Source organism: Drosophila novamexicana, unplaced genomic scaffold, assembly GCF_003285875.2.
Source record: "Drosophila novamexicana strain 15010-1031.04,08,12 unplaced genomic scaffold, DnovRS2.1 tig00000024-arrow-pilon, whole genome shotgun sequence".
Lineage (NCBI taxonomy): Eukaryota > Metazoa > Arthropoda > Insecta > Diptera > Drosophilidae > Drosophila > Drosophila novamexicana.
Window position 1 is genome coordinate 222,501 of NW_020824768.1, and position 27,431 is coordinate 249,931.

The window sequence follows — 27,431 nt, forward strand, 5'->3', positions numbered from 1 at the left end:
AAGCACTAGAGCACAAATGAACGGCAACGCGTAACAGACAAAAGCAGAAGCCGATAAAAAGCCACCCTTACGACGGGCGCCGCGTTGCCAGGCGTCAGACGGCAGGCGGCTGGCATCGGGCAGCTTTTCTAAGGGTTCGCATTCAGTTGAACAGCAAACTTCGAAGCGTACGGTTCGCAGTTCGGTTGCGTTTCTATTTTCTCCAACAATTTTCAGCTAACTTCTCACACACTTACACCGATACCGTTGATAGCGACAGGCCAGCCAACCAGCAGACAGAATATTCGCTCATACACAGTGCTTGCGCGTATGTGTGTGTGCGTGTAGGCTCGCGTTCGTGTTAGTGCATATGTGTGTGTGCTTGTGTTGAGTGTGTGTGTGTTTTTCTCGACATTGTCGACGTTCTCCTCAAACCAAACACGTTAAAAAAAAAGTAGATATATATATAAAAAAAAGTGCAAAGATGGCCGAAAATTGTCCAAAATGCAAAAAATCAATCAACTCGAAGGATGCAATCATCATCTGCAATTCGGACGACTGCCTGAAGAAGTTCCATCGCACGTGCGTCAATATAGACGATGCGATGTACGATTTGATACAGAAGAACCCAATGATATCGTTTAACTGTGATGAGTGCAGAAATCAATCACCGAAGGCGCTGTCCGCCAAGCTGCACACCATCGAGGAGAAGGTGAACAAGGTGTGCAACGGCGTCAATCAGATCCAGGGTCGGATGTACCAACAGTATTTCCAATTTGGCAATCAGCCCGTCAACAATCTGGATGGCAAAAAGCATCCGCAGCAAAACAATCTCATCGTTGTTGGCAACAATTGCAATTCGGATCGATTGCAGGTCGTCTGCGACTACGGTCGCTGGGTGCAGGTGGGCAAATTTGCGACAAACACCAGCGAGGATGACATTATCGAGCACCTGGCCGAGGAGCTAAAGATCAACAAGAATCTGGTCAAGTGCACCAAGCTGGTCAAAAACGATGCCAACCTATCGCAGCTATCCTATTGCAAATTCAAGATATCCATACCGGACTATCGTTTCAATGAGCTGTTCAACGAGGCGATTTGGCCAAGTGGCGTTATGGTTAGCCCATTCACACCACGCTCTCAGCTGAATCAGAATCGCATATAAAACGAGAGAGACCGAACGGGCGCAGCAGCGAGAGCAAGCCGCAGCGGCAGAGAGCGCGCCTGCGCACCAATGGGCGACGGGGTGGCTGCCGAGAGAGAGTGTGAGAGTGAGAGTGTAATGGAGAGAGCGCGCGCGGCTGCTGAAGGAGGAGGGTTGCCTGTGCCGGTCGGTCAGCGACAATAGCAGCCACAATAATAATAATAACAACAACAACAACAACAATACAGTTTTCATTCGATAATGTTTTGTGCCGGGTTGGCTTCACTTTGTATGCAAAATTTTTCAACACTGACAACTCGAAACTTTGTCTCAACACTTTTCGAAGCTTAAAGGCAAGAATTGCAGCCACACAGATTACTTAAAGAATTAACTTTGAAAATGCAATTTAAAATGTTTTAGCGTTGCGTAAAATGATCGAACAATTAATAAGAATGCAAAAGAAAACCAAAACTTAATATTTTTAAATAAACAAAACAAAACCAAAGTTAAATACTTAAATGTGCAGCAGAGTCAAATATTAGTCATTTATGCATAACTGTCATATTTAAATTAAACAAAATGAAACTCAACTATTAAACCACAAACAAATATATATAAATATTTAAGCTATTTAAACGAGAGGCACCAAAACCAAGTTTAATTTATCTACTTTCTAACAATCAAATTTCCCCTTTTCGTTTTTTTTTTTATTACCTATTTTAGTGTACTTCCCCGCAATTCCAAACCAAAGAAGTTTTAAACCAAAGCATTAGCTTATATACAACTTATTCTCAATAAGCATATTCAGCTATATTGTATTCGTATTTGCGTAGTTTGAGGCATTTTCAAAGCTTGTTCCCAAAAATTTCTAGAAATTTTGCGAACCACTTAAATGAACAATTGCAAATTGCAATTTGTAAAACATATTCAAAACAAAACTTATATGTATTTCTATATTCGAAACTATATTAAAATGTCAAATGAAAAACAAAGAAACAAACAAAAATATAGAAACCTGTTCAAAACAACTTTAAAGAACATCAGTTGGGGGTTTGAGAATTTACATAGAGCGGCAGCTGGGCAAATAAATGTTGCAATAAACTCAACTCAAGAATATATAGAGATGTAATAAATATTATAAATATATATATTTCGTAATTGATGTATTTTTTTGTACGCGAAACCCGTTTCGCTAAACACACAGGAACACAATAGGATGGCAAAAAATAATATTTCAATGATCGCAACCTTCGACGTTAGGTTTTGGGTATGGAACGGGGGCAGGGGTTCGTTGGAGGTGTGCATCATATAAAAAAAAAGACAGCAAACGTAGATTTCTATTTACGCAAGAGAAATAAAAAGCAAAAGCAAAAAAACATATATTATATATTTAGTATACAACAATATGCATGCATGTATTTATGTCAACTTTTTCAATAAATTCTACAAAAAAAAAAAAAAACCAACCAAAGCTTAATTTTGTTCAAACGACTGAATTATTGGCAGGGCAGGATATATATTAAACTAATCGCGAGTCACAATCCAAAAGCACTTTTTGAAATTATTATTTCAACTGAGCAAAAATCAGCTTAAACTGATTGCGAATTATAAGCCAAAACCACTTTTGAAACAATTTAATATTATTTATGTACGAATGTAAATAGCAAAATCAACCAAGACTGATTGTGAATTATAATCTTTATAATCTATTCTGTTTGGGCATATATAGAAAATTCAGCTTAAACTGTTTGTGAATTACAAGCCAAAGGCACACTCAATGCATTCGAAATGAGCTTTAACGACTTTTAAGTTTTGTTTTCCTATCAGGGGCATTATTTGCATTCAACTTTAAATTCAAGGCACATCTCTTTATACCACGCTTTAGTTTCTACTTTAAGCAGCCCCATCCCACAGGCATTATGACCAACTCGAAACGCAAACAGCCCACAAAACCCACAAGCACAACAGATGCCGCCGCAGAAAACAAATCCCCAGCTGCAGATGATGAGCCGTGCACAACCGGGCCGGAAGAGGCAGCAGCTCCGGAGCCCAGTCCAACCGCTCAGTTCTTTAAGCTCTGCTTTGGCCATGAGCCGCAAAACTTTGATAGCTTGCAGAGCTTCACGCGCTGGCTGCAACGACCTGTGGATGGCGCCGCTTTGGGTGTATTCCGTATGCTCTACGGCGCCGCCATGCTGATTGATATTGCGGAGGAGCGCGGCGGGGGGCAGTTGGACGTGCGCTACGGCGAACCGCATCATTGTCATTTTCCGCTGTTCAACGGGATGGCCGCTTTGGACTATCCGCTGATGGGCTGCGTCTATCTGGCCATGTGGCTGGGCGCCTGGGGCATTATGCTGGGCTATCGTTTCCGGCTCAGCTGCCTGACATTTGTGACGGGCTACTGGTACATCTTTCTGCTGGACAAGCCGGCGTGGAATAATCATAGCTATCTTTTTGGATTGGTCGGCACGCTGTTGCTGTTCACCCAGGCGCACAGCTACTGGTGAGTGTAATCCTGCGAGCGTATCCAATTCAATTAATCTTGTGACTTCGCTTGCAGCTCGCTGGACAGTTGGCTGAGACCAGACCTGAGGCAGCCGGTGCCGTATTGGAATTACTTCCTCATCAAGTTCCAGTTCTTTGTGCTGTACATGTACGCGGGCCTGAAGAAGTTTTCGCTGGAGTGGCTGTCAGGCTATGCCATGTCCAGTCTCAGTCAGCATTGGGTCTTTGCGCCCTTTCGCCAGCTGCTGGACGAGGAGCTCATCGATCTGCTGATCATCCATTGGTTTACGGCCTTTTTCGATCTATCCATAGCGTTCTTTATGACCTGCGAGAAGACGCGTCTGCTGGTTACTCCGTTCATGATTAGTTTTCACTTGATGAACTCGCGACTCTTTATTATAGGTGAGCTCTGAAAGGAATTCCCTGCTTTTATCCTTAATGTCTCTATCGTTTGTATAGGTATGTTCCCTTGGGTCTGCCTGGCGGAGGTGCCGCTTTTCTTCAGCTTCGACTGGCCAAGACGCTTAAGCTGCCTGGTCAAGACGACGCCAGCAGCAAAGGAGGAGAAGAAAGCTCCAATCGGCGATGAACCTGGCTTCAAGGACCAGTTGCGCAGCTGCATCATAATCTTCTATTGCGCGCTGCAGCTGTTTCTGCCCTACTCGCACTTCATCACCAAGGGCTACAACAACTGGACGAATGGTCTCTATGGCTACTCCTGGGACATGATGGTGCACTCCTACGATACGGTGCTGACCTCCATCAAGGTGGTCGACAATGACAACCAGAAGGTGCACCATCTGAATCCCTATGCCTTCACCGAATACGATCGCTGGACAAAGTATGCTGACATGGCTGTCCAGTATGCCAAGTGCATTGAGAAGAACATCCGAGAGGACATGGATCAGCATCCGCAGAACAGTCCGCTGACAAGCAGCAACATTTCCATTTACTTTGACATTTGGTGCGCCATGAACGGGCGATTCCAGCAGCGCACCTTTGATCCGCGTGTGGATCTGCTAAAGGCGCCCTGGTCGCCCTTTAAGCGCACGCCCTGGTCACTGCCGCTACTCACGGAGCTGAATCACATGCGTCCGAAACTCAAAACGATTGCCAATGAGGTGCTGGCCTGGAACAACTACTCGGATGTTATATTTGTCGCCGATTTCCCGGGTCTAACGCTGAGCAACTTCATCGCTCCGACTCTGTTCAACTGCAGCCTGACAATACTCGAGGGTAATGTGCGCTACAAGAGCGCCAAGGATGGGGAGGCCTTCTTCCTGACAGCCGGCAAGAGCATTGGCCTGGAGAGCAATGCCACGCACTATGTGACTACGATTGGCCAGAAGCCAGCCTCCTATTTGTACACCTATGTGAACAAGACCATGCTGGAGCAGGACATTGTCATAGATGATGTGGGTCAGTCCAAGGAGCGATCATTGTTGCCGCTCTGGAAGGAGTTCAAGCAACGCCTTGCCAATTACCAACAGTTCCTCAAGCATTTGGCCAATTGCTTGCTCTACCTGCTATACGATGTGCCCATACCAATTTCCATTAGAGAGAGAGATTAAGAATGAAGCAGTCGAGATTATATTCCACATGCTGCAATGTATTTCCTTGCCTAAGTCCCTTAGTGTCACATAATGTGTGGGTGATAAAACTGATAATAAATGTTTAAATGTTATACCTCAGAAAAATGTTGAACCATGGTAGCTTTGAGTTTCCATGATAGAACTTCATTTAATGTTGAACAGTGATCAATTGGAATATCTCGGGTAATTTTAGTCCGATTTTCAAATAATGTGGAACAAACTTCACATAATGGATTTTTCGAAAACGTGGAACAGTTATCAAACGAATTTCCACAAAAGTCGTCGAACTGCTTTCTATCTGGAGTTCAATATGGTCTACTGCGAGCTAGTCACAGGGTATACTAGACCCAAGTACTGTTCTCTTATCCATCCAAACAATATTATGATATATTTACATAATGCAAATATATACTTATATGTATAACTGTATTTACAAACCGGACACAATATTATTTTCAACCTAAATAATAACAAATCTCTGCACTTAAAATTTTGTGACCTCGTCAATTAACAAAGCGCATCATTAAAACTAGAAAACGTGATCAACGTGGCCAACAAAAGGACTACAGAACGTTCGCTGTCTTTTGCTGCGACGCCTCCTCTGCGCGACGACTGGGATCGAATTGTTGGGTCTGGGTTTCCCACAGGCGGGCATAGAGGCCATTTTGTTTGAGCAACTCCATGTGAGTGCCACGTTCTCCCACACAGCCATTCTCTAGTACCAGAATCTCATCGGCATCCTTGATTGTGGACAAACGATGGGCTATGCAAATGCTGGTGCGGCCCGAGGTAGCGCGTGAAAGAGCCTGCAATATGTTCTACAAAAGGAAAGGGCATCAGCTAAGTCGGCGACTCAAGCAGGCCAAGAGACTCACATGCTCCGTGATGGAATCCAGGCTGCTGGTAGCCTCGTCGAAGATCAGAATGGGCGTGTTCTTCAGGATGGCCCGCGCAATTGCCACACGCTGCTTCTCGCCGCCGGAGAGCTTAAGACCCCGTTCGCCGACCTGGGTGCGGTACTGATTGGGCCAGCTCATGATCGAATCATGCAGATCGGCCATACGTGCCGCATTTTGCACATCCAGGTGCGATTTGCTCAGGTTGCCGTAGTGTATGTTGTGTTCGATGGTATTGTGGAAGAGCACGGAGTCCTGAGGCACGACAGCAATGCTTCGGCGCAGGCTGTCCAGTTCAACGCCGCTGATGTCCTGGCCCCCAATCAAAATACGACCCGCATTCGGCTCGAAGAAGCGGAAGAGTAAACGCACCATAGACGATTTACCGGAACCGGAACCACCGACAATGGCCACATTCTTGCCGGCGGGTATGCTAAACGACAGATCCTTAAAAATGGCCTTGCCCGGCTCATACTCGAAACTAACATTCTGAAACTCAATAGACGCATTGCTGTTGTCCACGTAGAGTGGCTGCGCATTGGGCGCCGACTGTATGCCGCTGTCCACATTCATGAGCGTAAACATGGCCTGCATGTCCAGCAGCGCCTGCCGTACCTCGCGATACACGCTGCCCAGAAAGCCCAATGGTATGGACAGCTGGAATAGCAAGCCGTTCACCATGACCAGATCACCGACCGTCATATTGCCCTGGACAATCTCCTTGGCGGCCAACACCATAATTAAGCTAAGCGCGCTGCTAAAGATCGCATTCTGTCCAAAATTGAGCAGCGCCAAGCTGGAGCTGGTCTTCAAGCTGGCCGTCTCGTACTTCTTCAGCACCTCATTATAGCAGCCGGCCTCGTACTTCTCGTTGTTAAAATATTTGACCGTCTCATAGTTGATCAGCGAATCAACAGCCTTGTTGCCCGCCTCGTTCTCCGCCTGGTTCATGTAGACGCGAAAGCGTGTGCGCCACTGCGTCACACTCAGTGTGTACAGGGCATAGACGCCCACACAGCCCATGCTTACGCCGGCGAAAGCTAGACCGTATTTAATGCCCAATAAGCTGGAGACCAGCGTCAGCTCAAATATGGTGGGCACTATGTTGAACACCATGGCGGACAGCACAAAGTTAATGCCACGTGAGCCCCGATCGATTGTCTTGGACAGCGCGCCCGTCTGCTTGTTCAAATGAAAGGCCAAGTCCAGATTGTGCAGATGCAGGAACACATTGGTGGCTATCTTACGTATGGAATGGTGGGCCACCTTGGCGAACACAGCGTTGCGCAGCTCATTGAAGCCAGCGGCGCTGGCTCTGGCAATGCCATCTGCAAATGATGCAATTTTTGAATCGCATCTAATGGTATTGAGATTTGGAGCACTTACAGCCCAGCAGCAAGGCCGTGGCTGCCGACAACACTGCGTCCGGCGCTGTGTCCATGTTCAGCGTTGTCATCGTATCCACGGCGCCTTTGAACATAAATGGCACACACACGGTCAACAGCTTGGAGCCGGCGAGCAGACCCAGCGAGATGCCCACACTGCGACAGGGCAGACAATTAGCTGACGTATATATAAAGGCCTTTTTTTGTTTTTTTTTTTAAATGTTTTTCAGCTTTACCGCTTGCGCACCAGTGCATCATCCTTAGGCCAAATGTACGCCATCATGGCGCGCAGCATGTCCTTCGAGGTGACCTCGGGTGCGTCCAGTTTGCCCAGCGTTGCGCCGCCATCGTTGCCGCCGCTGCCTATATGAACGTGACATAGACGTGATTGTTGTTGTTGTTGTTGTGGCAGTCGTTGTTGTTGTTGTAGCCCTGCTGCTGCTGCTGCTGTGGCTGCAACTGCATCGAATTGACTTTAATGCAGCTAAATCCAAACAGGCGCGCCAATACAACAAACGAACAGACAAACAAACAAACGAGTGCATTTTTTTTTGGGCTTATCATGTTACACATTAGCTCAAATATAAACAAAAATTGGTTAGTCAAAGTAAAAGCACAAATATGCAATAACCAAAATAAACAATAGCATTAAACATTGCGCATATCCTTGCGGGAGTGTGTAAGAGATTTTAAAAGCTCTGAGAGAAGTCGAAAATACGAGACAAATGTAAAAAATGTCTATGTACTGCTATTTAAATACACGGTACAGTAATCACTCGAACATGTGAGCTCCCAACAACTAAAACTGGACATTTACATCCTCCTGCGGCTCTGCTTTTTCTCCTCCTAACTCCACAATACTTTTGCAAATGCATAATGCATAATCAAGAGATTAACTTCGGTATTCATAGTCCGATCTTTCTGAACTGTTTACATCTTAAGCGAAATAGTGTATATATAGTCCAATTTCATGGCAGGCATCCAAAAGGTGAACTCCATAAGTTTGACATATCTACATCTTAATATTCTCTATCAAGGGTTAATATACAATGTCTCCAAGTCCTTTGAATATCACAGAATATATATTAAAAATATCCAGTTCTCTAGCTTTTGTAGCTTCCAAGATCGACGTGTCCACACAGACAGACATAGATAGATCGGCACAGTAAGTCCTCCTGACGAATATGTATGTATATATTCCTTATAGGAACGAAGATCCCTCCTTATGCCGGTTACAAACATTAGGACAAGTCCATTATACCTATATTATCCACACTATATATGTTCAGCGCATAAAAAGGCAATCACCTATAAGCTCGAATCTAATTTCTAATTTAGAAGCGATCACAGTTCATATTTAAACAGATTATTTATAACATCGAATTTAACATAGACGTGGCGCGCTTTCAGTGGCATTTGTCTGTTATGGAAGCATTAAAAACACACTCTGCGTGGATATACTACAGCAAATTATCTACAATGTACTAGGCTACACTTGGACCTACCTTTTAACTTCTTGGCAAAGACGCCGCCAAGCAATTTGTTGCCTGGTGTGGGCGTAAACGGTGTTATCCTCTTGTTGGACTTGGAATTGTGCTGTGAATCATCGTCCGATCTGGCAAGCGTGGCATAAAGCTGCAAAGTAAATGAGATCTTTAGAATAAATGACTAACATATGTTTACAAAATTAAAATATGTATACTTTATTGCATAAAACAAAACTCAATTAGGTTTAACTATTAGCTTCGCAATGCGCTGCCTCAAACTCGCGCAGGTAACGCAAACATTCCAACAGATAACCATGCGCGACCGTGCCGCTCTCCGTGAGCTGTGGCAGCTGCTCCAGCGCGGCCACAAAGCCACGATACTCTTTAATTTTGTGTGCCAGCAAATATGATAGCTCCGGCTGTACATTGTCGAATTGGTCGACATCGCCGAAGGCAATTTGATTGAGCACATTGGGAAAGTACGCCTGCTGCTTGAAGATCAGGTGCAGCACCACGCGTAGATTGTGCGAGCAGCCATCCTGAATATGCACAAACATTTGGTCCATTAAATTATGCTCCCTGATGAACTTAAAGATATTGCGATGATAGCTCTGCGCCGCCAGCTGCTTATTGTGCGCGATGAGCTGTTCAATGTCCGACAGCGTAAACTCAAAATAGTCGTGCGCATTGCGCTCCAAATAAAAGCCGTACTCAGTGAGCAGCTTCAGATTGGGCAGCGCTCCATAGCTGATAAACAGCTGCTCATATGGCCTCAGCTCGGGCTTGGACAACGCGTCGAGCGTAAGGACATAATCCTGGCTCTTACTGCCGGGCACCAGCTGCAGCTCTGCTGTTGTCCGCACGCTGTCCGAGTGATTAAATAGATCCAAAAACGGTGCCAGTGCCAGATTGGCGCTGCCGCTGAGCAACGCCTGGAAATGACTCCGTGCTGGCGGCTGCAGTTGACGGGCATTGAGGTAGACGCTACGCGTGTTTACAGCAAAATAGGCGCGCCGATACTCCTCCAGAGTCCAAATGTCCTCGCAATAGCGCTGACCACAGCACTCGCAATGCTGTGCACCCACCAGGCTCTTCAACAACTGGTAATAATCGCGTATCTGACGATTTTGTGCCACTGTGCGCTCCAGCACGGACTCGGGCAAGCACTGCAGCTCGGACATGGCACAGAAATAGGGCGTCGTATAGCTGCCTGGCAGCGTGTCCAGATAGGCAGACCATGGCGAGTCCTGCGTGGTCTCGTGCAGATGCTGTTGATGCATTAGATAGCAGGCGACAAGCGCCTGAAAGGACATGCGCGAATCCTTGTCAAACAAATCAGTATTGAAGAGCGCCTTGAACTGTGCATCCGACTCCAGTGTGGCTATGCTTATGAGACAGCTGGCGGGCAGGCGTATCAACTCATCGCCAGCCTGAAAACGTAGACGCTTGGAGCACAAGCCGCGTCCAGTTTTGGGGAAATGAAGTGCAGAAAGCTGACTATGATTGCGCCAACCCAAGGCGTGCAGCTGGCCAAAAAGCACGTGCAGTGAATCGCTAGTATCGATTGTTGTTTGTGGGCCGCGACGAAGTCGTTGGCGCTGAGTGCGTCCCATTCTGCGTGTGTGCTGTTTTGGCGCCCGTAAATGCTTTAGGATGTGAAATTTGCTTTAGGCTTGCTGCAACGAAAGAAGCAAGTGCGTACGTACTTAGTGCATTGGGTTAATTGCGAAAAGGGGCCAAAACAACACACACGCACATTGTTGCCTGACCTCTTTGATGTCGTTCTGTTTTAACTATTAACTTACATTCTGTCCTAATCATTATTATTTATCAAACTTATGAAATCGTAATCTAACCATTTATGCCTATCACGAGATGGCCTTGAATTTTGCTGTGATATTTATTGTACTTACCACACGCGTTTGCAGTCGAGTACAAGTTTGTTTGTGGCATGCAATGTGGAAAGTGTATGTAAGTGTCTTCTTTTTACTGCACAATTTACTTAAGTATAATAATCCGGCCATAACTTTACGCGAAAACAAATACTAAACTCTAATATTCTGGTAGGGACTGCTAAAAATATCGATACATTGTATTTGAAGCGATGTATTGCGATATTACATGAGTGTGACCAGGTTTACCGCGTGAGAATCGAAATACCAAAAAATACTGCTGGCGGCTGTTGACGTGCCTTGTGATTGTCAAAGGCTTATTCTAGAAAAAACTAACACAGCCGGCTAAAATGTTTGGTTTAATTATTTCCGGTAGACTGGTGAGTTATTCTAAACACTATAAGATAATCTAATACACACCCAACCACACAGCCCCAAACCGATTTTGTCGCGGTAGATGAAAACAAGCTATTGATAAACGTGCCAGACATTGAAGCAGTCAATTATGTTGTTATTTTTTTAACTGGCATCTCACCCCTGCCCCTGGGCACCGCAGCAGCCATCTACTTCAGCTGGCCGGACGCGAATGCAGCACCCACCTGGCAATATCTGGGCCACATAAACAACAACAAGCCATCAGCGATATTTAAAATAGCCCAGCTTAAGAAGGGCCACGAGCTGGAGACGCAGGCAAACGGCATGGTTTTTGGCGCCCAGGAAATCTCGCATATAGCACAAATTGGCATTTCCATTGAGCCCGAGTTGACGGTGGCACAGCAAACTCCGGCGGTTGTAAGTAATCAATTTATGCCACACTTGAAATATAAACACTAATATTTACACAATTTGCCCTCGCACAGTCCAGCGCCAACGATAATAAACAATTTGGCCAGCGCATGTTGGAGAACTTCTTTAATTATGCGTCCAGTTTTTGTGTAGGCGTGCCGGAGATACCGCCCGCCACAACAGAAACATTTGTGCCTTTTTCCGTTGTCCAGAACTGGTACACAAACTTCCAGAGGCGCATGGAGCAGAATCCCAATTATTGGAAGCAGTGTTAATTGTATTTATATCATATCAGTAAGCTGAGAATATATTTTAAGTACACATGTTGATGTCATTAACTAAAGACTTTTAATTTTAGTTAAAATACAATACTTGGCATTTTTCTAAACGAAATACGGCAAAACTGAAATTTAGTTCACCTCATTCGACTTTTACAGGCTGCTTGTGGGATCATTGGGAGCCTCTTCATCTTCAGATTTTTTCAATCGCTTAGCAGATTTATTTTCATCTTGCTTATCTTGCTTATTATCTGTGTCAGCAGCTCTTTTGGGTGCTTCTCTCTTATCATTTGATTTATCTGACGGCATTACTTCTTTTTGAGCTAACTTGGGTTTCATTCCTGGTGCGCTTTCCTGTCCAGGCTTGCGTGCTGGTGATGGAGCCATTGTTGGTGCTTCTGGTGCCGATTTACGTGCCGGTGATGGTGAAGTTTCTGTCGGTGGCTCTGCTGCCATGGGCTTACGTGCCGGTGAGGGTGAAGTTTCTGTTGGTGGCCCTGCTGCTGCAGCGGGTGTTGCCTTTGCGGACGGTTTCGGTGGATTAGCTTTTCCTGTTGGTGCTGGTGGTGCCCCCTTGGCACCTGCCGTTTGGTCCTCCTTCTTTTCTCCCTCCTTCTTTTCGCCCGCCTTCTTTTCGCCCGCCTTCTTTTCGGCCTCCTCCTTCATTTTGGCCTGTTTGGCTTTCGCCAAGCTAGCTTCGGACTGTTTGACGGCCGCTTTTTGCTCCTGCTCCTTGATCTCCTTGATGCGCTTCTTATTCTCTTCGGTCAGTTCACCAAAGAGGCCAGTCATGATAGCATCATATTCCGAATAATGTTGCACCTTGTTCCCGGTGGATGAGGCCGAGTTTGGTGGTCGTCCCTGATAAGTAATGCCACGGCTGTGGGTTGAATGCGTTTTAATTATTTCAAGGGATCAAAACTAAAGCAAATTGTGCTCTGGTTATTTATGTTTCGCTTGCCGCAAAACAGCCGGCAACTTTTGGCAAGAGCTTGCGACATACAAATACTCGTGTGCCCATATACATACATACTATATAATTTGTATACCCACACACACATATATATATATATATATATATATATATATATATATATATATATATAGGTATATTTGAACAATGCGATTGTGGCGCTGCTTGGCACGAGGGCTTTTTTAATTTCCTCTCTTAGCCAATCTTTCTTTTTTGTGGTCTGCAAAAAACAATTTGGCAAGCTGACACAACATGCTATATATATATGTACATATATGTTGTAGTTGTAGACACAATTTGTGTTAATTGCCAGAAGAGAGCTGGGAATGTTTTTGTTTTTAACCCTTTTGCTAGGGCCAACAAGGGTACACTCATTGTTCTGGTTATCTTTGTTACAGGCTATTTAAAGCACTAAAATAACTTTAAAACTTAGAAATTCTCCCCATTGTATACAAAGAATTAAGTTATGATTGCTAAGCAACACACGGTTCTTCGCAGTGTATTCAAAGTTCGACTTTGATTACGAAATAAACTTCGGCATGTAAATGCACACAAAATTAATTGGCAAATCTATGTTTTTATATTGATTTCGCATCTGTATATGCAACAAGGCAACATTTGTCTAGCTATTTGCTGCTTGTTGATAGATGCCCCGCGTTTTTTTGCCAGTTCGGATTGCAGCCTAATGTTGAATGCAGCAACAAATTGCAGCGCGTGTGCGTATTTTGAAAAATAAATAAACGCAAAATTCAAAACCAAAAATAGGTCAACAACAGAGCAATCAAAATAAAAACGCGCGGGCGTTGTCGTTCCACAAATCGGTCGCTAATAATCATCATAATACGCAAATATTGCCTGACGCCATCATAAAGCATAAGGCTGAGTCAGCCATGTTGTCAACAGCAATTGTGAATGGATTTCCGCTGCCGGAAGTGCCAATCGATGAGCAACGATTTCCGCAACAGAGGGCGCTGCTGTGCCACAGGCCACAGCCGCAAGCCCAACCGCAGCGACAGTCGCAGCAACAAGCGAGATTTGCAAAGGCTGCGCCTGGAAAATTTCCGCTGTGGCATATAGATTCTGAACATGCCACACCACAATTTCCAGTGCAGCAGCAGCCACATGCCACTGACAAACAGATCGAGAATAATACCCTACACATAATACCCAATAGATTTCCCGAGCAAGTGATTCACATGCACAGATTTCCTCTGCTATGCCAATTAACCAAGAGGAATTTCAATTATGCAGCTCAATCGATGAGCACGTTGTGGGAGAGCAGACCAACCGTGTCTACGTCAAGGTCGACGATGCTTAACGTATTTCCCACAATTAAAAAACAATTTGTTAGCTTTACCAATAATCAGCTTAGCTGTAAGGAGCCGCAATATGCCAATGGAAATGAAAACGGGGCAACAGCAGCAACAAAAACAACAACAACATCGCTGCGAGCGGATGTGGTGCCCACACCAACAACACGAGCGACAACAGCAACAACAACAATGACGCAGGCGAGCCACAATATGAGCACTAAAATAGACCTGCCTTTGACTGTTGATGCTGTCAACGATAATGATGATGATGCTCATCATCATAATGATGTTGATGATGATGTACGGAAGGCGGCATTTGATAATGAACTCAACGCTCGCGAGCAAACATTAAACTTGAACGTGGAAGCCGAAGGCGTTGTCGTTGGCGAGCAAAAGGAAATTGAGCAGCAACAGGCGGAAAATTTTAATGACGCCTTCGGGTGGCGACATGACAACAACAACAGCAACAGCAACAATAACAATAACAACAATAGCGATGGCGACGCCATGAATATGGCCAAAAATAAACGCATAGTATGCGAGCAAAGCAACAATTTAGAGGCGACGGCGGCAACAGCTCATAATGAGCTAAATATGACTAAAGAGCGGCAGTCAATATGCTTGCCCACTGAGCAGAATCAAACAATGGCCGTGCCAAACGCCTCCAATCGACAGCAACGCCAGTCAGACGCGCGCGAATCGTCGTCAGAGCAAGTGGATGGTCAGCATCAGACGCCATACGTAATCATCCCACCCGTTAACGAATCAGCGTCTATAGAATCCTTCAAGAGTGCGCTGCGCGTGTTGCTAGACGAGGGCAAGAATCGTGCTTCGCTTTTGGATCTCGATTTGGTGGAGCTATTGGCGCAGCTGATTGAGCAGTTGATTGTTACGCCTACGAGCAGCACGGGTAACCTTTGGAGCAGCGAGCAACAGCCGTCGGTTGAGCAGGTGGTCGGTGAATGTGCGGACATGACTCTGACCAAAGCGGTTGACGATAGTGAAACAACAGCCGCAGCTGCTGACATTTTTAGCGAGCAAATCGAGCAGCCGTCAGCGGAGCTGGATGAGAGCAACAGCAACAGCAACAACAACGGCAACCAGGGAGGCGACATGAAGTATGAGCTACTGAAGAGCACAGCTCGCCTGCCAGAAACTCTATCGAGTCGTCTGTCCAGCACAGCAGCAACAGCAACAGCAACAACAGCAACGCCAGCAACAGTTGCTCCCGTCGTGGGTCTAACGAGTCGTATACGTGATGTGTCTGGGGCTGTGCCCACAGCAGCCACATCGCGTCCGCTGCTGGGTGATATAAAGCGCAGCTCCACATCTCGTGACGACATCTCAATCGATGTGGACTCTCTGCTGCCGGAGCGCACGCGTTTGCGACGCCAGCGGCGCATGCGCTCGCAGGAGTCGGTCGAGGAGAAGCCGGAGGATGTTATCGAGCGCCTCAACAAGCTAAAGGCGCGCATTTCGGGCGCTCTCAGCGAGGTCAAGGGCGTGCTCAAGCAGTACAGCACGGAGAGCGAAGCGGAGGCAGCCGGCGAGAAGTGGCTCGGACCGCCAGCGATAACGTCAGCGGCGGAAGCGACGGCAGCGACAGGGGCGGCGGCAGCGGAGGCGGAGCCAGTGCAATTTCGTTTTATAAAGAAAGTTCGCAGGCGCAGCTACTTCAACGAAGCAGACGAGGACAAGGAGCGGGAGCAGATGCAAGCAAAGGATGCAACTGCAAGCAAAGCGATTGAGGAGCAGGCACAGGACAAAGAAGAAACTGGTGCGGTCCTGGAGAATCTGAAAAAGCCAGCAGAGGAAACTCCAAGGAGCACATCTAATGAGAAACAGCAGCGGGAGCAGCATATAACAGCTGCCACTGCAGAACTTAAATCAAGAGCAACAGAAAACGCAAAAATACAAGCCAAATTGGAGTTCCTAGCAAAGGTGCAAAATGAACTCAAGTCGAAGCCAAAGGAAAAAGAGCCAGTCAAGGAGGCAGTCGCCGCAGCACCATCAGCCAAGGAGCAGCACAAGGAAGCAGCTGCAACAGCAACAGTAAACCATGAACAGCCCCAGGAGAAGTCTAGAGAGGCAGCCACAGAAGCAACAGACATGAGAGAGCAAGCCAAGAAAGCAACAGCAAACGAGGAGCAGCTCCACAAGGCAGACACAGCAGCAACAGCTGTCGAAATGCAGCCCAAGGAAGCGGAAGCAATGGTAACGCCTGCAGCATCAGTCAAGGAGCAGCTGCAGCAGCAGCCTGTGGAGGGCGTGGAGGCAAGCTCCCCAACAGCAGCAGCACTGCCAGCTGAGTCAGCCACACAGCCGGCAGAGACGTCCAAGAGCGCCACTAAAAAGAAAATAATTGTCAAGGTGAGGAATCCACGACGTGCATCGATTGCGGTCGTGGAGCCATCCAAGATTAAGCCGGAGCCCGTGCAGATCGATGCACTAATACAAAGGCGACCCTCCGACTCGGAAGCGATTGTCAAGCGCAAGAAGAAGCAAAGATTAATGAGCAGCGCGACAGCAGCAGCAACAGCAACAACTTCCGGCAGCAATCAGAGCTCGGCGACAGCAGCTCGGCCACAACTGCAACAGGCGACAACGACAACAAATGAACAACTTGTAACTGCAAAGGTCAACAACAGCCATGCAGACACTGCCAAAAGCGCAACGAAGCCAACTGCCAAAAGCGCCGAGACGCTGCCAGGAGCAGGGGCGACAGCAGCAACCGAGGCGACAGCAGCAGCAGCAACATCGCAAGCGGCGCCAAAACAATTGCCAATCGATGGTTGCGACAGCAATCGAGCAACAGGCATCGAGCAAAGCAGACGGAACAGCCTCAAACTAGCCGAATTGGTGGGTGAAACGGTGCTGGTGGTGCCAGCAGCAACAGCAGCAGCAACAGGAGCAACAGCAGCAGCAGTAGGAGCAGTAGGAGCCACATCAACAATAACAGCTGCAACAGTTGCTAGTGCAATCCAGAGCCAGTGCAAGGAACCCATTAATCGGTCGTCAATTAGCCTGCCCCAACAGGTGGTTGTCGGCGTTGACATTGAAGACGCCCCCGTTGATGTTGCATTCGCCGCGACGCCACAAATAGCAGCGACATTGAGCGAAGTGTCGCACGAAGAGTCATCGCCACAACAACAACAACAAGAGCAGCAACAACAACAAGAGCAGCAACAACAACAAGAGCAACAACCTCCGATAGTCGCTGCTACAAAAGACAACGCACAGGCGCAGCCCAGCAACAGTCTAGCCGCCATGCCGGAGCTGAAAGTAGTTGCGGGTCCCGTGCAGCCCGTCAAGATTGAGACGGTTGAGCAGCGGCACGATGAAGCCGATTTGGTGGTGGCCAAAAAGAGATCGCCGCATCTCAAGAAACTGGTGCGCAAGAGTTCCATAGACAAGGGCAAGGAGAAGCTGATCCAGTCGACCGATTCGGTCAAGCTGAACAACATACTCAAGGATAAGAACAAGATCGGGGATCTGGCGAATCGACTCAACAAGCAAACGCCGCCCAAGAAACAGAGCAAGCCAAGCAAGGAGCAGGCGGCAGCAGCCACAGCCACAACAGCCACAGAGCAGCAGCAGCAGGAAAATGAGCAAGTTCCAGAAATCACAAATGAAACGCAACTCGAGCTGCCCCTTGAGCCGGAAACGGAAGCAGACAAGGAGGCAGCGGAAGCTGCCAGAGCGCCAGCAGCCAAAAAGCCGCGCCAGATCAAGAAGAAGGTGATCATCAAGCGGCAAAAGCGACGCCTCTCCATTGGCGACACATTCTTCATGCAGCAGGAGCCGGAGCCGGAGCCCAAGCTGGACGAGATTGAGACAATCGAAAAGGCCATTGCCTACGTAACAGATGATGAGGCGGACGCTGAGCCGGAGCCGCTGGAAACGGAGCCACCGAAACCGCTGAAATCCTGCCTGCATGTGCGCGAATATAAAATTGGCGACTTGGTGCTCTATGCGGAACGATATCGCAAGACCCAGGTGCGCTGGAAGCGTGGACGCATCCTGGAGCGCATCACCAGCATTTCGTATAAGCTCGACATCGAGGGCAAAGAGGTGCCCGCCCATATAAGCTATATCAAGAAGTACACGGGACGCAAGGTGAAGTTTGTGGGCAAAGAGTATCTGGACATTGACTACGAGCAGGTCGTCGAGGAGGAGCGACGAGCGCGCAGCTACAGCATCTGGAACATGGTCTAATCCATATAATCGCGCCCAAATTGAAGCAGCAATAAATCTGTGTAAGTGTGTCCTCCGGATTGTGTTCGTCGCCCTTAACCCCCAAGAGTTTTGAGTGGAATTAGAAAAATTTTGCTTGTTCACGCAACAATGGAATTTTTTTAAGGATCTCAGGCATGACATTCAGTTAACTTATAGTGTTTGTCTCTAGCTAGTTTAATAACCTGTAAATATATGTATATGTATTTGTTAGTTTAGCTCTATATCCTAGTGTTAGTTCTAATTTTTTATGTACGTAAATTATTCCAAGGATTCAGCGACTTGTTCAACTGTTGTTGCTCGCTGCAAAGTAACGAGTGGCGAGTAACGAGTAGCGAGCGTTTCGCTCAAAAGTAACGAATTTGTTATAAAATTTCACGTTGCCTTTCGTTTAAAAGTTTAGTTTACCATTTAAGCAAAAAACCAAAATATATATTTATAAAAATAAAAAAAAACAAATTCAAAAACAAACAATGAAATCAAATGTTAAATAAAGAGAACCAAATATTTCAACTATGCGCATTTCGTATTATTTACATCATCACATTGAAAGAACGAACAGCAAGAATTTTGAGCACAATTACTCATAAAATTTTTATGAATTTGTTTATATCAAAGTTGTGCTTTATTTTTCTTTTCGTGTTACCCTAAGCCCGCCGCTCTCCCGCCCTGTTATTCAATATATATTTATAGATTTTGCGACTGTGTGCATATATAACATCATATATTGAAATGAATGAATAAAATCAAAAAACCCAGGCGAGACGAACAACAGATCTCTGACCTGTGCCCGTGGTTCGCCCTTCCCCGCTTTTGTGCCTTTTGCCCCACAGGGTCGTCGGTTTTATAAATAGGCCTCAGGCTATATAGCTCTCCGGCCAGCTTTGCCATATCTTATCTATATACACTAATGAACAGAAAATCGGGCATTTATCGCTCGCCCACTCCATCAACGTCTGCGTTCGCATCCCTGAGATGTGGCAGAGAAATGCGTGTCATTAATAAAACTTTGGCGTAATGCATTTAACCAAAAATCGAGACACTTTAGAAAAACAAAAGCGACAACAATTTTTGCCAAACGTTGCGGGGCCTTTCTCATAATTGATTGCCAAGGCATCGCTTGGTAGAGAAATCCCTCAAAATTATTGCCTTGCCTTTGGTACAAGAACACATTTCATTTGCGCTGACAACAACAAACAACAAAGAAATAGACATGAAAATATCTATTATATATATAGTATATTCTAGTACCCATATGCCACATACATATGTTGGTACTTATATATGAGATAGTCTGGCAAATATGCTACATTCCTGGGATTTAACAGCGCGTCTTTGTGTGCCCGGCGCTTTTCATTCAATTCTGATGGCTGGCAACATTGAGCAGACGCGATTAAGAATATATATATGTATATATATATATGCTTAGTGCATAATTGAATTATAAACAGAGACATGCACAATTTCATGCACATTGAAAATCATATCTAGATAAAAACATTGTGAATGCTTCTCGCTTGGGAGGTAAGTTGTGGATATTATGTTTTAATTGAAGAAATGTTTATACAGCTCTAGACAAACCTATTCAATTGATAATCAGCGCTCAGCTTAAAAGGTAAGATCGCCTTCAAAATTATTTCGAAAAGAACATATTTAGTAAGCGCTTCAGTTATTAAAAACAGATTCACCCGCAAGCGTGGAATATTCGCGGAAACGAATATTCATAGGAAACTTATTTGTTAACCATCCAATCGGTTGGGAGATCAAAGATTTTTGTGAAAAATCATATGAGAGAGCTTTTCACAGTTTTCGCAAAATTGGAATCAAAGATAAGTTGGGCTTTTCGGATTCAAACTCATAACTAAGGATCATGAAAATTCTACTATAATATCTACTCTATAAAATGCATTCTACTTTAACGATTATTAAGTTTTTCATCAATTTCCACTATCTATAAATACAATTTTTATCAGGTGCAGAAAGGTTGGTAAACTAAACTCAAAAATTTGAAGAAAAAAAAGTGGATCCCTCGCTAGTTTAATTCAAAAATTTCGTAATTTAACCTAAAATTTTGTCTGATCAAAGTTGAAATTGTTAATAAAATCTCGAAAAATGTCGAAATGTTTAGATTTCGTTTTTTTTTCTGTTTCTTCGTGAATTTCTGCAGTGCGAAATGTTCCGCTCGAGGCCTCCGTATGTTTAGGGAAACAACTTTGTAGCACTTTTTGGGGACCACAGAAAATTTCCATAAATCAGCGCACAAATTTAGCGAACCATTAGCAGGCCGACTAGCGCATAGGCGATATATGTAACATATATGTCGCCACATTAAATTTAATGTCGAATTCTATAAGAAATGGCAACGGCACAAATGCTAAATTCAATATAAAAACCGGGCCGAAAGAGCGAGACGCTACAAGTGCGGGCGGAAGGAGGGAGAGGGATTTGTTTAGTATCAAACGCCGACTAAAAACTGTGCCAAGTTCCTTGCGCTAGTTTCATGCGACAGCGACATGGACATCCACAGCGACAACCACAACCACAAGCACGTCGAGATGTCTGTCTCGCAATTTGTTCAAAGTGCATAGCTGAGAGAGCGAGGCCAGGCTAATTACTAACAACGCAAAAACCAAATTGAAAATAATTATTGGAGCCTTCAAATGGCCAACATGCTGCCATTTATCGCAATCACAGAGAATGGCAGCATTTCTCTACAAATTACTCAGCGAAATCAAAGAAATAATGTTGCATCAACACATGAACTTTGGCAAGGTCAAATCAAAAAATCGAAAAATACAAAAAAATGAGAAAAAACTTTCCAAGAGATCACTAGAAGAAAGGCCAAACATTAATCTGACGTGAAATATTTTTAAATGTTTACAAAATACGCGCATTCTCTATAAATCTAATGGGAGGAGCAGACAGATCAGCCTTCAAGCGTTTTTCTTCTTCTTGCATACCCTGTAAATACTGAGCGTGTCAGTGGGGTATATACGCATTTGATAAAGTATAGCACATATGTAATATTATATGAAACTTAAATGGTCTCTCGTAAATAACTTATACGAAATTTAGTATCCAAGTTCTCATCAAGCTAACGCAGGAAAAGATTTCTTTGAATCATGGAACTGCCAATTAGGTTAAGCTAAAATCCAAAAGAATCATCCACGTTATATGAAATAGGAAATTTCTATTGATTTCTTTACATTATAAGTTATTTCTGTTCAATCGCAGAGACTATATGAATAACTTACACAAATTGTAATATCCAAGTTTCCATTAAACTAACTCACAAAAAGTTTGCTTCAAAACTTGCAAATTAAGCTGAATATCAGAGATTATACGAAATGTAGTCTCAAAGTTCTAACTCACAAAAAGTTTGTCATAAAGTATGATAGTCCAGCGACTATCAAATGAGGTACTCGCTTTGCTCACATCTATTTACAGGGTATATAGCTAGTCGGCTTTGCCGGAGGATTGTCGCGATGTTTTTGGGGGCGACGGACGTTGCTTGGCACACGTTTCGCTTTGGGGTTTTCTGATTCGAAAATCGATTAATGTGAAAAATCAGCTAATAGTTGCTTTTGGTGTCAACTGCTGCCTCTGCACGATATGGCGTCATGTGGCCCGACGCCATTTTGAATCATGGCAAGCGTTTTGGCGCTGGCAAAACTCGTCACCGACAACGCAGAGAATCGGGCATCAATCGAACAATTTGAAGGCGCGTCGCACCTGAATCATTTGGCGACGTGGCAGTAGACCAAGGCCTGGCATTGCGCCTTGGCATTTAGCGAAACGTTCGGATAAACCAAAGACTAAAGATTGCCAAAACGTTGGAAAATGGCAGGTGACAACCCTGTTATACAAGTGAAATACGAGCTGCTGCTAAAGCACTGAAAAGTCACACTTACCTTTCGCCCTCCATCTTCAGAATGGTTGTGTCGAAGCGTGGCTGGATATAGCTCCAGGCACCTTGGTTCTTGTGCTCCTCCTGGAACCAGACGAGCTCTGCACCTTTATACTTATTTATCTGCTCCAGGATCAGATCATAGGGAAACGGGCAGACCTGTAAACCAATTCAAATGAATATTACATCATTTTATTGATTAAGTTCCAAAGTCAAGTTACCTGCTCCACTCGCACAAGGGCGCAAGTTGATTCCTGCTCGTGATCTTCACGCTCCTTGAGCAGATCGTAGTATACCTTGCCAGAGCAGAAAACCAACTGTTTGACGCAATCCGGATTTTCGCCGGCCTTACCCGTATCGGGTATGATACGCTGGAACGAGCTGCACTCGTTAAAGTCCCGGAAAGGACTGCGCGCCTTCGGATGACGTAGCACAGATTTGGGCGAGAAATTGATTAACGGCTTGCGGAAACCCAGGGCCACCTGACGCCGCAATACATGGAAGAGATTCGCTGGCGTCGTCACATTGGTCACAATCCAATTGGTGTTCATCAGCTGGCGGGCCACAAGGTCCGCATCGCACATGTCCGGAAAACAGTCGGGATCATCGTCGCTGAGCTGTAGAAAGCGTTCCATGCGGCCGGAGGAATGTTCGGGGCCCATGCCCTCCATGCTGTGGGGCAGGAACACACACAGGCCGGATTGACGCACCCATTTGGTCTCGCCACTGGCAAGGAAGGTGTCTATGATGGGCTGAGCGGTGTTGGCGAAGTCTCCGAACTGCGCCTCCCAGATGACCAGAGTGTTGGGATTGGCCATTGAATAGCCCGTCTCGAAGCCCAAGATGGCGCACTCCGACAACGAGCTGTTGCAGACATCGTAGGGCGCCTGATCCGGATACAGATGCTGCAGCGAATTGTAGCGCACTTTGTCCTTGGTCTGATGGTGCAGCACATGATGACGATGCGAGAACGTGCCGCGCTCCACATCCTGCCCGGATACGCGCACATGTATGCCATCCTTAACCAGCGTGCCAATGGCAAACGCCTCACCCAGCGACCAATCAGCTATCTTCTCCTTGACCATGTTCTTGCGCAGGCCCAAAATACGCAAGATGCCTCTGAAGAAAGAAAATAGTCCATGTGAATGTTGCATAGTAATAATTTGTCCTGACTGAGTAATAATAATAAACCATTGTTTGAGCGTCGGACCAGCAAACGAGAAGTCGCCGGTTCAAATTCAGCAATAATTGTTAGTTATTTGCTTACTCAATAATTAGCAAACGAATAAGATTGGCTTGGTGTCTGTCTAAAATCATTTAAGCCGGGCGTCGCCGGGTAATTTCTGCTTCTATACCATATAACTTACTTGTGCACTTCGAACTTATGTTCAGCTGGCGGCGGCGAGGAATATATTTCGCCAATATGCTGTAGAGTTTTGAGGTTAACTCCCGTTGGGCACACCCTTAGACGATCTCGGCCCTGGAAATAGCCGGACCAGGGCGAATCCAGCCAGTGTGAATTCTGCAGGGCATAGACAATGGCAGTTAAAATTTATATTGTTTCCAGCTTGGTTAGTTGGACTGACCTTAAATGTTTTGATCTTCTTGGACTCTTCAAAGGCCTCATTACAGATAGTATCATATTTCTTGACCATTTCCGTGTATTCCTCCATTTTGATAACGCCATCCCGGGTGAGCTTCTCCGCATACTGCACCGTGCAGTTCTTGAGCTTACGTATGCGCTGGTACATTAGCGGCTGGGTGAACATCGGCTCGTCGGCCTCATTGTGGCCATTGCGGCGATAGCCGACAATATCGATGACCACATCCTTGTGGAATTTCGCCCGCCAAAGTGCAGCCACACGGGCGCAATGGACGCACGCCTCCGGATCGTCGGCATTCACATGGAATATGGGCGCGTTGACAACGCGGGCAACATCCGTGCAGTAGCGTGACGAGCGGGAGAAGCGCGGATCTGTGGTGAAGCCCACCTGATTGTTGGACACCACATGAATTGTTCCGTGCGTGGTGTAGGCCGGCAGATCGGACATGTGTATGGACTCGTAGACAACGCCCTGGCCGCAGAAAGATGCATCTCCGTGTATCAGCATGGGCAGGACCTTATTGCCCTGATAATCACCGCGCAGAAACATCTCGGCGCGTGCCTTGCCCAGTACCACCGGGTTAACGTACTCCAGATGCGACGGATTGGCCACAACGGTGATGCGCACATTTTTATTGGACTGCCGATTCAGGCGCTCCGTAAACAAACCCAAATGGTATTTGACATCACCAGAGCCCCAGTCACTGGCTCTCAGGCCATGAAATTGTGACAGAATCTCCTTCATGGGCTTGCGACAGACATTGGCCAACACATTCAGGCGTCCACGATGCGCCATGCCAATGAGGACGGACTCGACGCCACACTTGTTCGACTGATCGATGATCTCCTTCATGACGGGTATCATAATATCGCAACCCTCCAGTCCGAAGCGCTTCTCAGAGCTGAACTTTTTCGCCAGAAAGTTCTCAAAGCCTGTGGAGCGCGTTAGACGCTCAAGGATCAGTTTTTTCTCTTCGGGCTTGAAGTTTATCACGCCGGGCTTCTCAAATTGCTCGCGTATCCAGTTGCTCTTGTAGATCGACGTTATCATCATGTACTCCACACCAATATGACCACAATAAACGCGTTCCAAGCGATCCAGTATTTCTCTGGGAAGATTATAGATATAGCTATAGATAAGATAGTGCCAGAAATCTGTGGGACTTACCTAAGCGGCAGGAACTCCTCGTCGCCACCAATCAACGTGGACTTGGGCAGCTTGAACAGGGCATTCAAATCATCTGTGTGTGGAGAGGGGAGGATCAGGTTATGATCTGGAAATCTCGAAATCTTTAAGTTAAATCTTACTGAAGATATAGGAGTAATGCTGTCGCAGCACAGCCCGCGTGGCTTGCAGCTTCTTGTCATCCGTGGCGAGAGAATGACCAGTTGGTCCCACAATGCCCAAAGGATCCAGGTCAGCAGCCAGATGACCGCGCGTCTGATAGGCTCTGATAATGGCCTGTACGACCAAATGATCGTCTATGTATTTCCAATCGGCCTGCGGAGCAGGATTTGGAGCAGAAGATGCGGGACGTTCTGCTACTGAGGTTGGTTGCCATTTACGTTTCTTGGGCTGACGCTGCCGGGAGGACAATATGCTCCGAGGCTTGCCACTGAAGTAGGCATCCCAGGACTGTCAAGAAATTCTTCAATTATAATCATACAAAGAATTCGTGACGGAACTTGTTCGTTTACCTGATCCACAGAGCCGGGATCCTTGGACCACTTTGAATACAATTTGTCAATGTATATGGCATTGCTGCCGTTGGCCAAACTATCTGATTCATCGGGGGTTCGAGTCTTTTTCGAATAGAGCTTTGAGGCAATTACCAGCGATCGCCGGGCTGCATTATAGCGCGAGTATTCATGCCTCAGGCCCTGGGCTAAAATTGCTTGCCCGATGCGGCCCTGGTTGGGATTCATGGCTGCACCCGCAGAATTAAAACAGTTGTTTAAACTTCACGTTAAATTTGAAGAAAATATTAATTTGGCCGGCAACTAATCCGTATTTTTTGTTTCCTTATTTGTTTTACTTTCTCCGAATTACAACATGCTAAGCGATTTGAATTATTTTTGGTTTAAAATGTAAATAAATTTTTATTTGTCAGAGCTTTGTACCAATTTGTACATCTTTGAAGTTTTATGTGTTCATATGGAAACAAGGCATGCCGAGATTCGGACTCTAACTCTAACTCTATTTGCGTGGCTTCTCCTCTGGCTTTGGAGTCTTCGCTACAATTTTGATATTTTCTTCGTGTTTCTTTCGAGCCAAGGACTTCTGATCCTTCAGCTTTTCAATGCGCTCCAGCTGCGATTTGATGAAATCTCGGCGCGTGCAAAAGGGTTTCTCCTTCAAAGCCTCCTTAACACGTTCCACAGCTCGCAGATGCTCGGCCAGTTCGACGGGTTTCTTCGGTTCAACATTGTCTTTATTGGAGGTACTTTTGTTGGTTTGCTGTTGCTTGGGTTTGGATACGACCTTTATGCTGTCTAAGTTATTCGGTTTCTTAGCTTCCTCTTTTACATCTTTGGAACCAGTTAAATCTTCGTTAATTGGACTTAGGATTATGGTTCCAATCACGTAACTTTTCTCTTGTGATGGCGGCTTCGAAGTCATTTCAGCCAAATCGTTTGAACTATTGGATTTATCTTTCTGATCGATTATTTCAACAGAATCGATTGAACTTTCTGATCCTTCGTTCTGGTTAGTTACTCCAACGGAATTGGTTAAGTTTTCTGATTTCTCTTTCGGAGCTGTTTTCTCAACGGAATCGCTTACATTTTCAAAGACTGTTTTCTGATTAGTTATTTGAACGTCTTCCGGATTATGTTTAACAGGATTATCCCTAACAGTTTTCGCTGCCTTGGCTGTCTCCAGTTTGGCGCATAGATCATAAAAATCGACTTCACCCAATTTTTCTAGCGCTGCATCAAACAAGACACAGTTCTTGGAAAGAGTATCTTGATTCGGAGATTGCTCAGCAGTTACTTGAGTTGCTGTGCTCGAAAAGCTTTCTACTTTACCCACACTATTACTTTGCAAAACGTCATTAAAATATAGCTGCCAGGACTGTCATAGAAACGCATATACTGTATACATAATTTATGAAACGGTATTATGATTTTTGATTTTACCTTATGTACAGAATCGGGGTTCCTAATCCATTTCGAGAAGAGATATTCCATATAATTTGCATTGGCATCGCTAACGAAACAATTTGGATTGAGCTTATCCTTGGACAATTTAAAAGCATCGAATTTTAGTTCTTTTTTAAGTCTGGACCCATTTTTGTCGGCATCTTTCTTTGAACCCCCATCATTTTGACAACCTTTACTGAAACGTTGAACTCGTGGCCCTGAAAATGAGAACAGTGAAACAATTTTGAATTTTGTAAAAGCAGACATATCTCCTTGTTATTATTTTTCCTTAAAATTTAATTTCCAAAAAAAAA

General features: G+C 45.5%; 7 protein-coding genes across 8 annotated transcripts in view; 4 read left to right on the plus strand and 3 right to left on the minus strand.

The window, feature by feature from the left end:
• LOC115771189 overlaps positions 1–2,086 on the plus strand; it is a 2,265-nt gene extending 179 nt beyond the window's left edge. The window contains exon 1 of the mRNA XM_030716783.1: positions 1–2,086. This exon is cut by the window's left edge and continues 179 nt beyond it. Coding sequence (XP_030572643.1) covers positions 464–1,144 — 681 coding nt within the window. The 5' untranslated portion in view covers positions 1–463 and the 3' untranslated portion in view covers positions 1,145–2,086.
• The window catches only part of LOC115771188 (vitamin K-dependent gamma-carboxylase), a 6,155-nt gene extending 732 nt beyond the window's left edge, over positions 1–5,423 (plus strand). Inside the window, exons 2-4 of the mRNA XM_030716782.1 lie at positions 3,009–3,629; positions 3,687–4,033; positions 4,091–5,423. Of these exons, the coding sequence (XP_030572642.1) occupies positions 3,043–3,629; positions 3,687–4,033; positions 4,091–5,202 (2,046 nt within the window). The 5' untranslated portion in view covers positions 3,009–3,042 and the 3' untranslated portion in view covers positions 5,203–5,423. The remainder of the gene's footprint in view (positions 1–3,008; positions 3,630–3,686; positions 4,034–4,090) is intronic.
• A 209-nt stretch (positions 5,424–5,632) lies between these two features.
• LOC115771192 (ATP-binding cassette sub-family B member 7, mitochondrial) lies at positions 5,633–11,077 on the minus strand. 2 transcript variants are annotated; one of them, XM_030716786.1, is made up of 6 exons: positions 10,905–11,077; positions 9,010–9,139; positions 7,741–7,867; positions 7,506–7,660; positions 6,099–7,447; positions 5,633–6,041 (listed from the first exon to the last, which is right to left on the minus strand). In XM_030716786.1, the coding sequence occupies exons 1-6, from the start codon at positions 11,013–11,015 to the stop codon at positions 5,787–5,789; spliced, it is 2,127 nt and encodes a 708-aa protein (XP_030572646.1). In that variant the 5' UTR covers positions 11,016–11,077; the 3' UTR covers positions 5,633–5,786. The 2 variants fall into 2 exon arrangements, with proteins under 2 accessions (XP_030572646.1, XP_030572647.1); XM_030716787.1 differs by lacking the exons at positions 9,010–9,139; positions 10,905–11,077 and having other exon boundaries at positions 7,752–7,808.
• Positions 9,061–10,984, minus strand: LOC115771194 (SET domain-containing protein 4). The gene is made up of 3 exons (XM_030716790.1): positions 10,905–10,984; positions 9,207–10,667; positions 9,061–9,139 (listed from the first exon to the last, which is right to left on the minus strand). The coding sequence occupies exon 2, from the start codon at positions 10,602–10,604 to the stop codon at positions 9,237–9,239; it is 1,368 nt and encodes a 455-aa protein (XP_030572650.1). The 5' UTR covers positions 10,605–10,667; positions 10,905–10,984; the 3' UTR covers positions 9,061–9,139; positions 9,207–9,236.
• Positions 11,078–11,163: 86 nt separating the features above from the next.
• LOC115771196 (protein OPI10 homolog) lies at positions 11,164–11,964 on the plus strand. Its single transcript, XM_030716794.1, has 3 exons — positions 11,164–11,263; positions 11,316–11,675; positions 11,744–11,964. The coding sequence occupies exons 1-3, from the start codon at positions 11,234–11,236 to the stop codon at positions 11,942–11,944; spliced, it is 591 nt and encodes a 196-aa protein (XP_030572654.1). The 5' UTR covers positions 11,164–11,233; the 3' UTR covers positions 11,945–11,964.
• A 115-nt stretch (positions 11,965–12,079) lies between these two features.
• Positions 12,080–27,404, minus strand: LOC115771191 (2-oxoglutarate dehydrogenase-like, mitochondrial). Its single transcript, XM_030716785.1, has 9 exons — positions 27,115–27,404; positions 25,675–27,049; positions 25,285–25,612; positions 25,145–25,217; positions 23,960–25,085; positions 23,741–23,895; positions 22,595–23,492; positions 22,378–22,532; positions 12,080–12,827 (listed from the first exon to the last, which is right to left on the minus strand). Exons 2-9 carry the CDS (start codon positions 25,900–25,902, stop codon positions 12,101–12,103), a joined length of 3,690 nt encoding a protein of 1,229 aa, XP_030572645.1. The 5' UTR covers positions 25,903–27,049; positions 27,115–27,404; the 3' UTR covers positions 12,080–12,100.
• LOC115771193 (AF4/FMR2 family member 4) lies at positions 15,946–18,889 on the plus strand. The gene has a single exon (XM_030716788.1). The coding sequence runs from the start codon at positions 16,343–16,345 to the stop codon at positions 18,446–18,448; it is 2,106 nt and encodes a 701-aa protein (XP_030572648.1). The 5' UTR covers positions 15,946–16,342; the 3' UTR covers positions 18,449–18,889.
• Positions 27,405–27,431: the final 27 nt, after the last annotated feature.

What these genes read in the sequence shown, in the direction of transcription:
- LOC115771193 (XM_030716788.1), top strand. Translation starts at nt 16,343, where the DNA reads ATGAGAGAGCAAGCCAAGAAAGCAACAGCAAACGAGGAGCAGCTCCAC.
- LOC115771191 (XM_030716785.1), bottom strand. Translation starts at nt 25,902, where the DNA reads ATGAATCCCAACCAGGGCCGCATCGGGCAAGCAATTTTAGCCCAGGGC. An exon ending in GCATTACTCCTATATCTTCA is followed by an intron (nt 25,218 to 25,284) that starts GTAAGATTTAAC and finishes CTCCACACACAG; the next exon opens with ATGATTTGAATGCCCTGTTC. An exon ending in GAGGAGTTCCTGCCGCTTAG is followed by an intron (nt 25,086 to 25,144) that starts GTAAGTCCCACA and finishes TAATCTTCCCAG; the next exon opens with AGAAATACTGGATCGCTTGG.
- LOC115771194 (XM_030716790.1), bottom strand. Translation starts at nt 10,604, where the DNA reads ATGGGACGCACTCAGCGCCAACGACTTCGTCGCGGCCCACAAACAACA.
- LOC115771196 (XM_030716794.1), top strand. Translation starts at nt 11,234, where the DNA reads ATGTTTGGTTTAATTATTTCCGGTAGACTG. An exon ending in TAATTATTTCCGGTAGACTG is followed by an intron (nt 11,264 to 11,315) that starts GTGAGTTATTCT and finishes CCAACCACACAG; the next exon opens with CCCCAAACCGATTTTGTCGC. An exon ending in CACAGCAAACTCCGGCGGTT is followed by an intron (nt 11,676 to 11,743) that starts GTAAGTAATCAA and finishes GCCCTCGCACAG; the next exon opens with TCCAGCGCCAACGATAATAA.
- LOC115771192 (XM_030716786.1), bottom strand. Translation starts at nt 11,015, where the DNA reads ATGGCCGGATTATTATACTTAAGTAAATTGTGCAGTAAAAAGAAGACA. An exon ending in GATGCACTGGTGCGCAAGCG is followed by an intron (nt 7,661 to 7,740) that starts GTAAAGCTGAAA and finishes GCCCTGTCGCAG; the next exon opens with TGTGGGCATCTCGCTGGGTC. An exon ending in CACGGCCTTGCTGCTGGGCT is followed by an intron (nt 7,448 to 7,505) that starts GTAAGTGCTCCA and finishes CATCATTTGCAG; the next exon opens with ATGGCATTGCCAGAGCCAGC.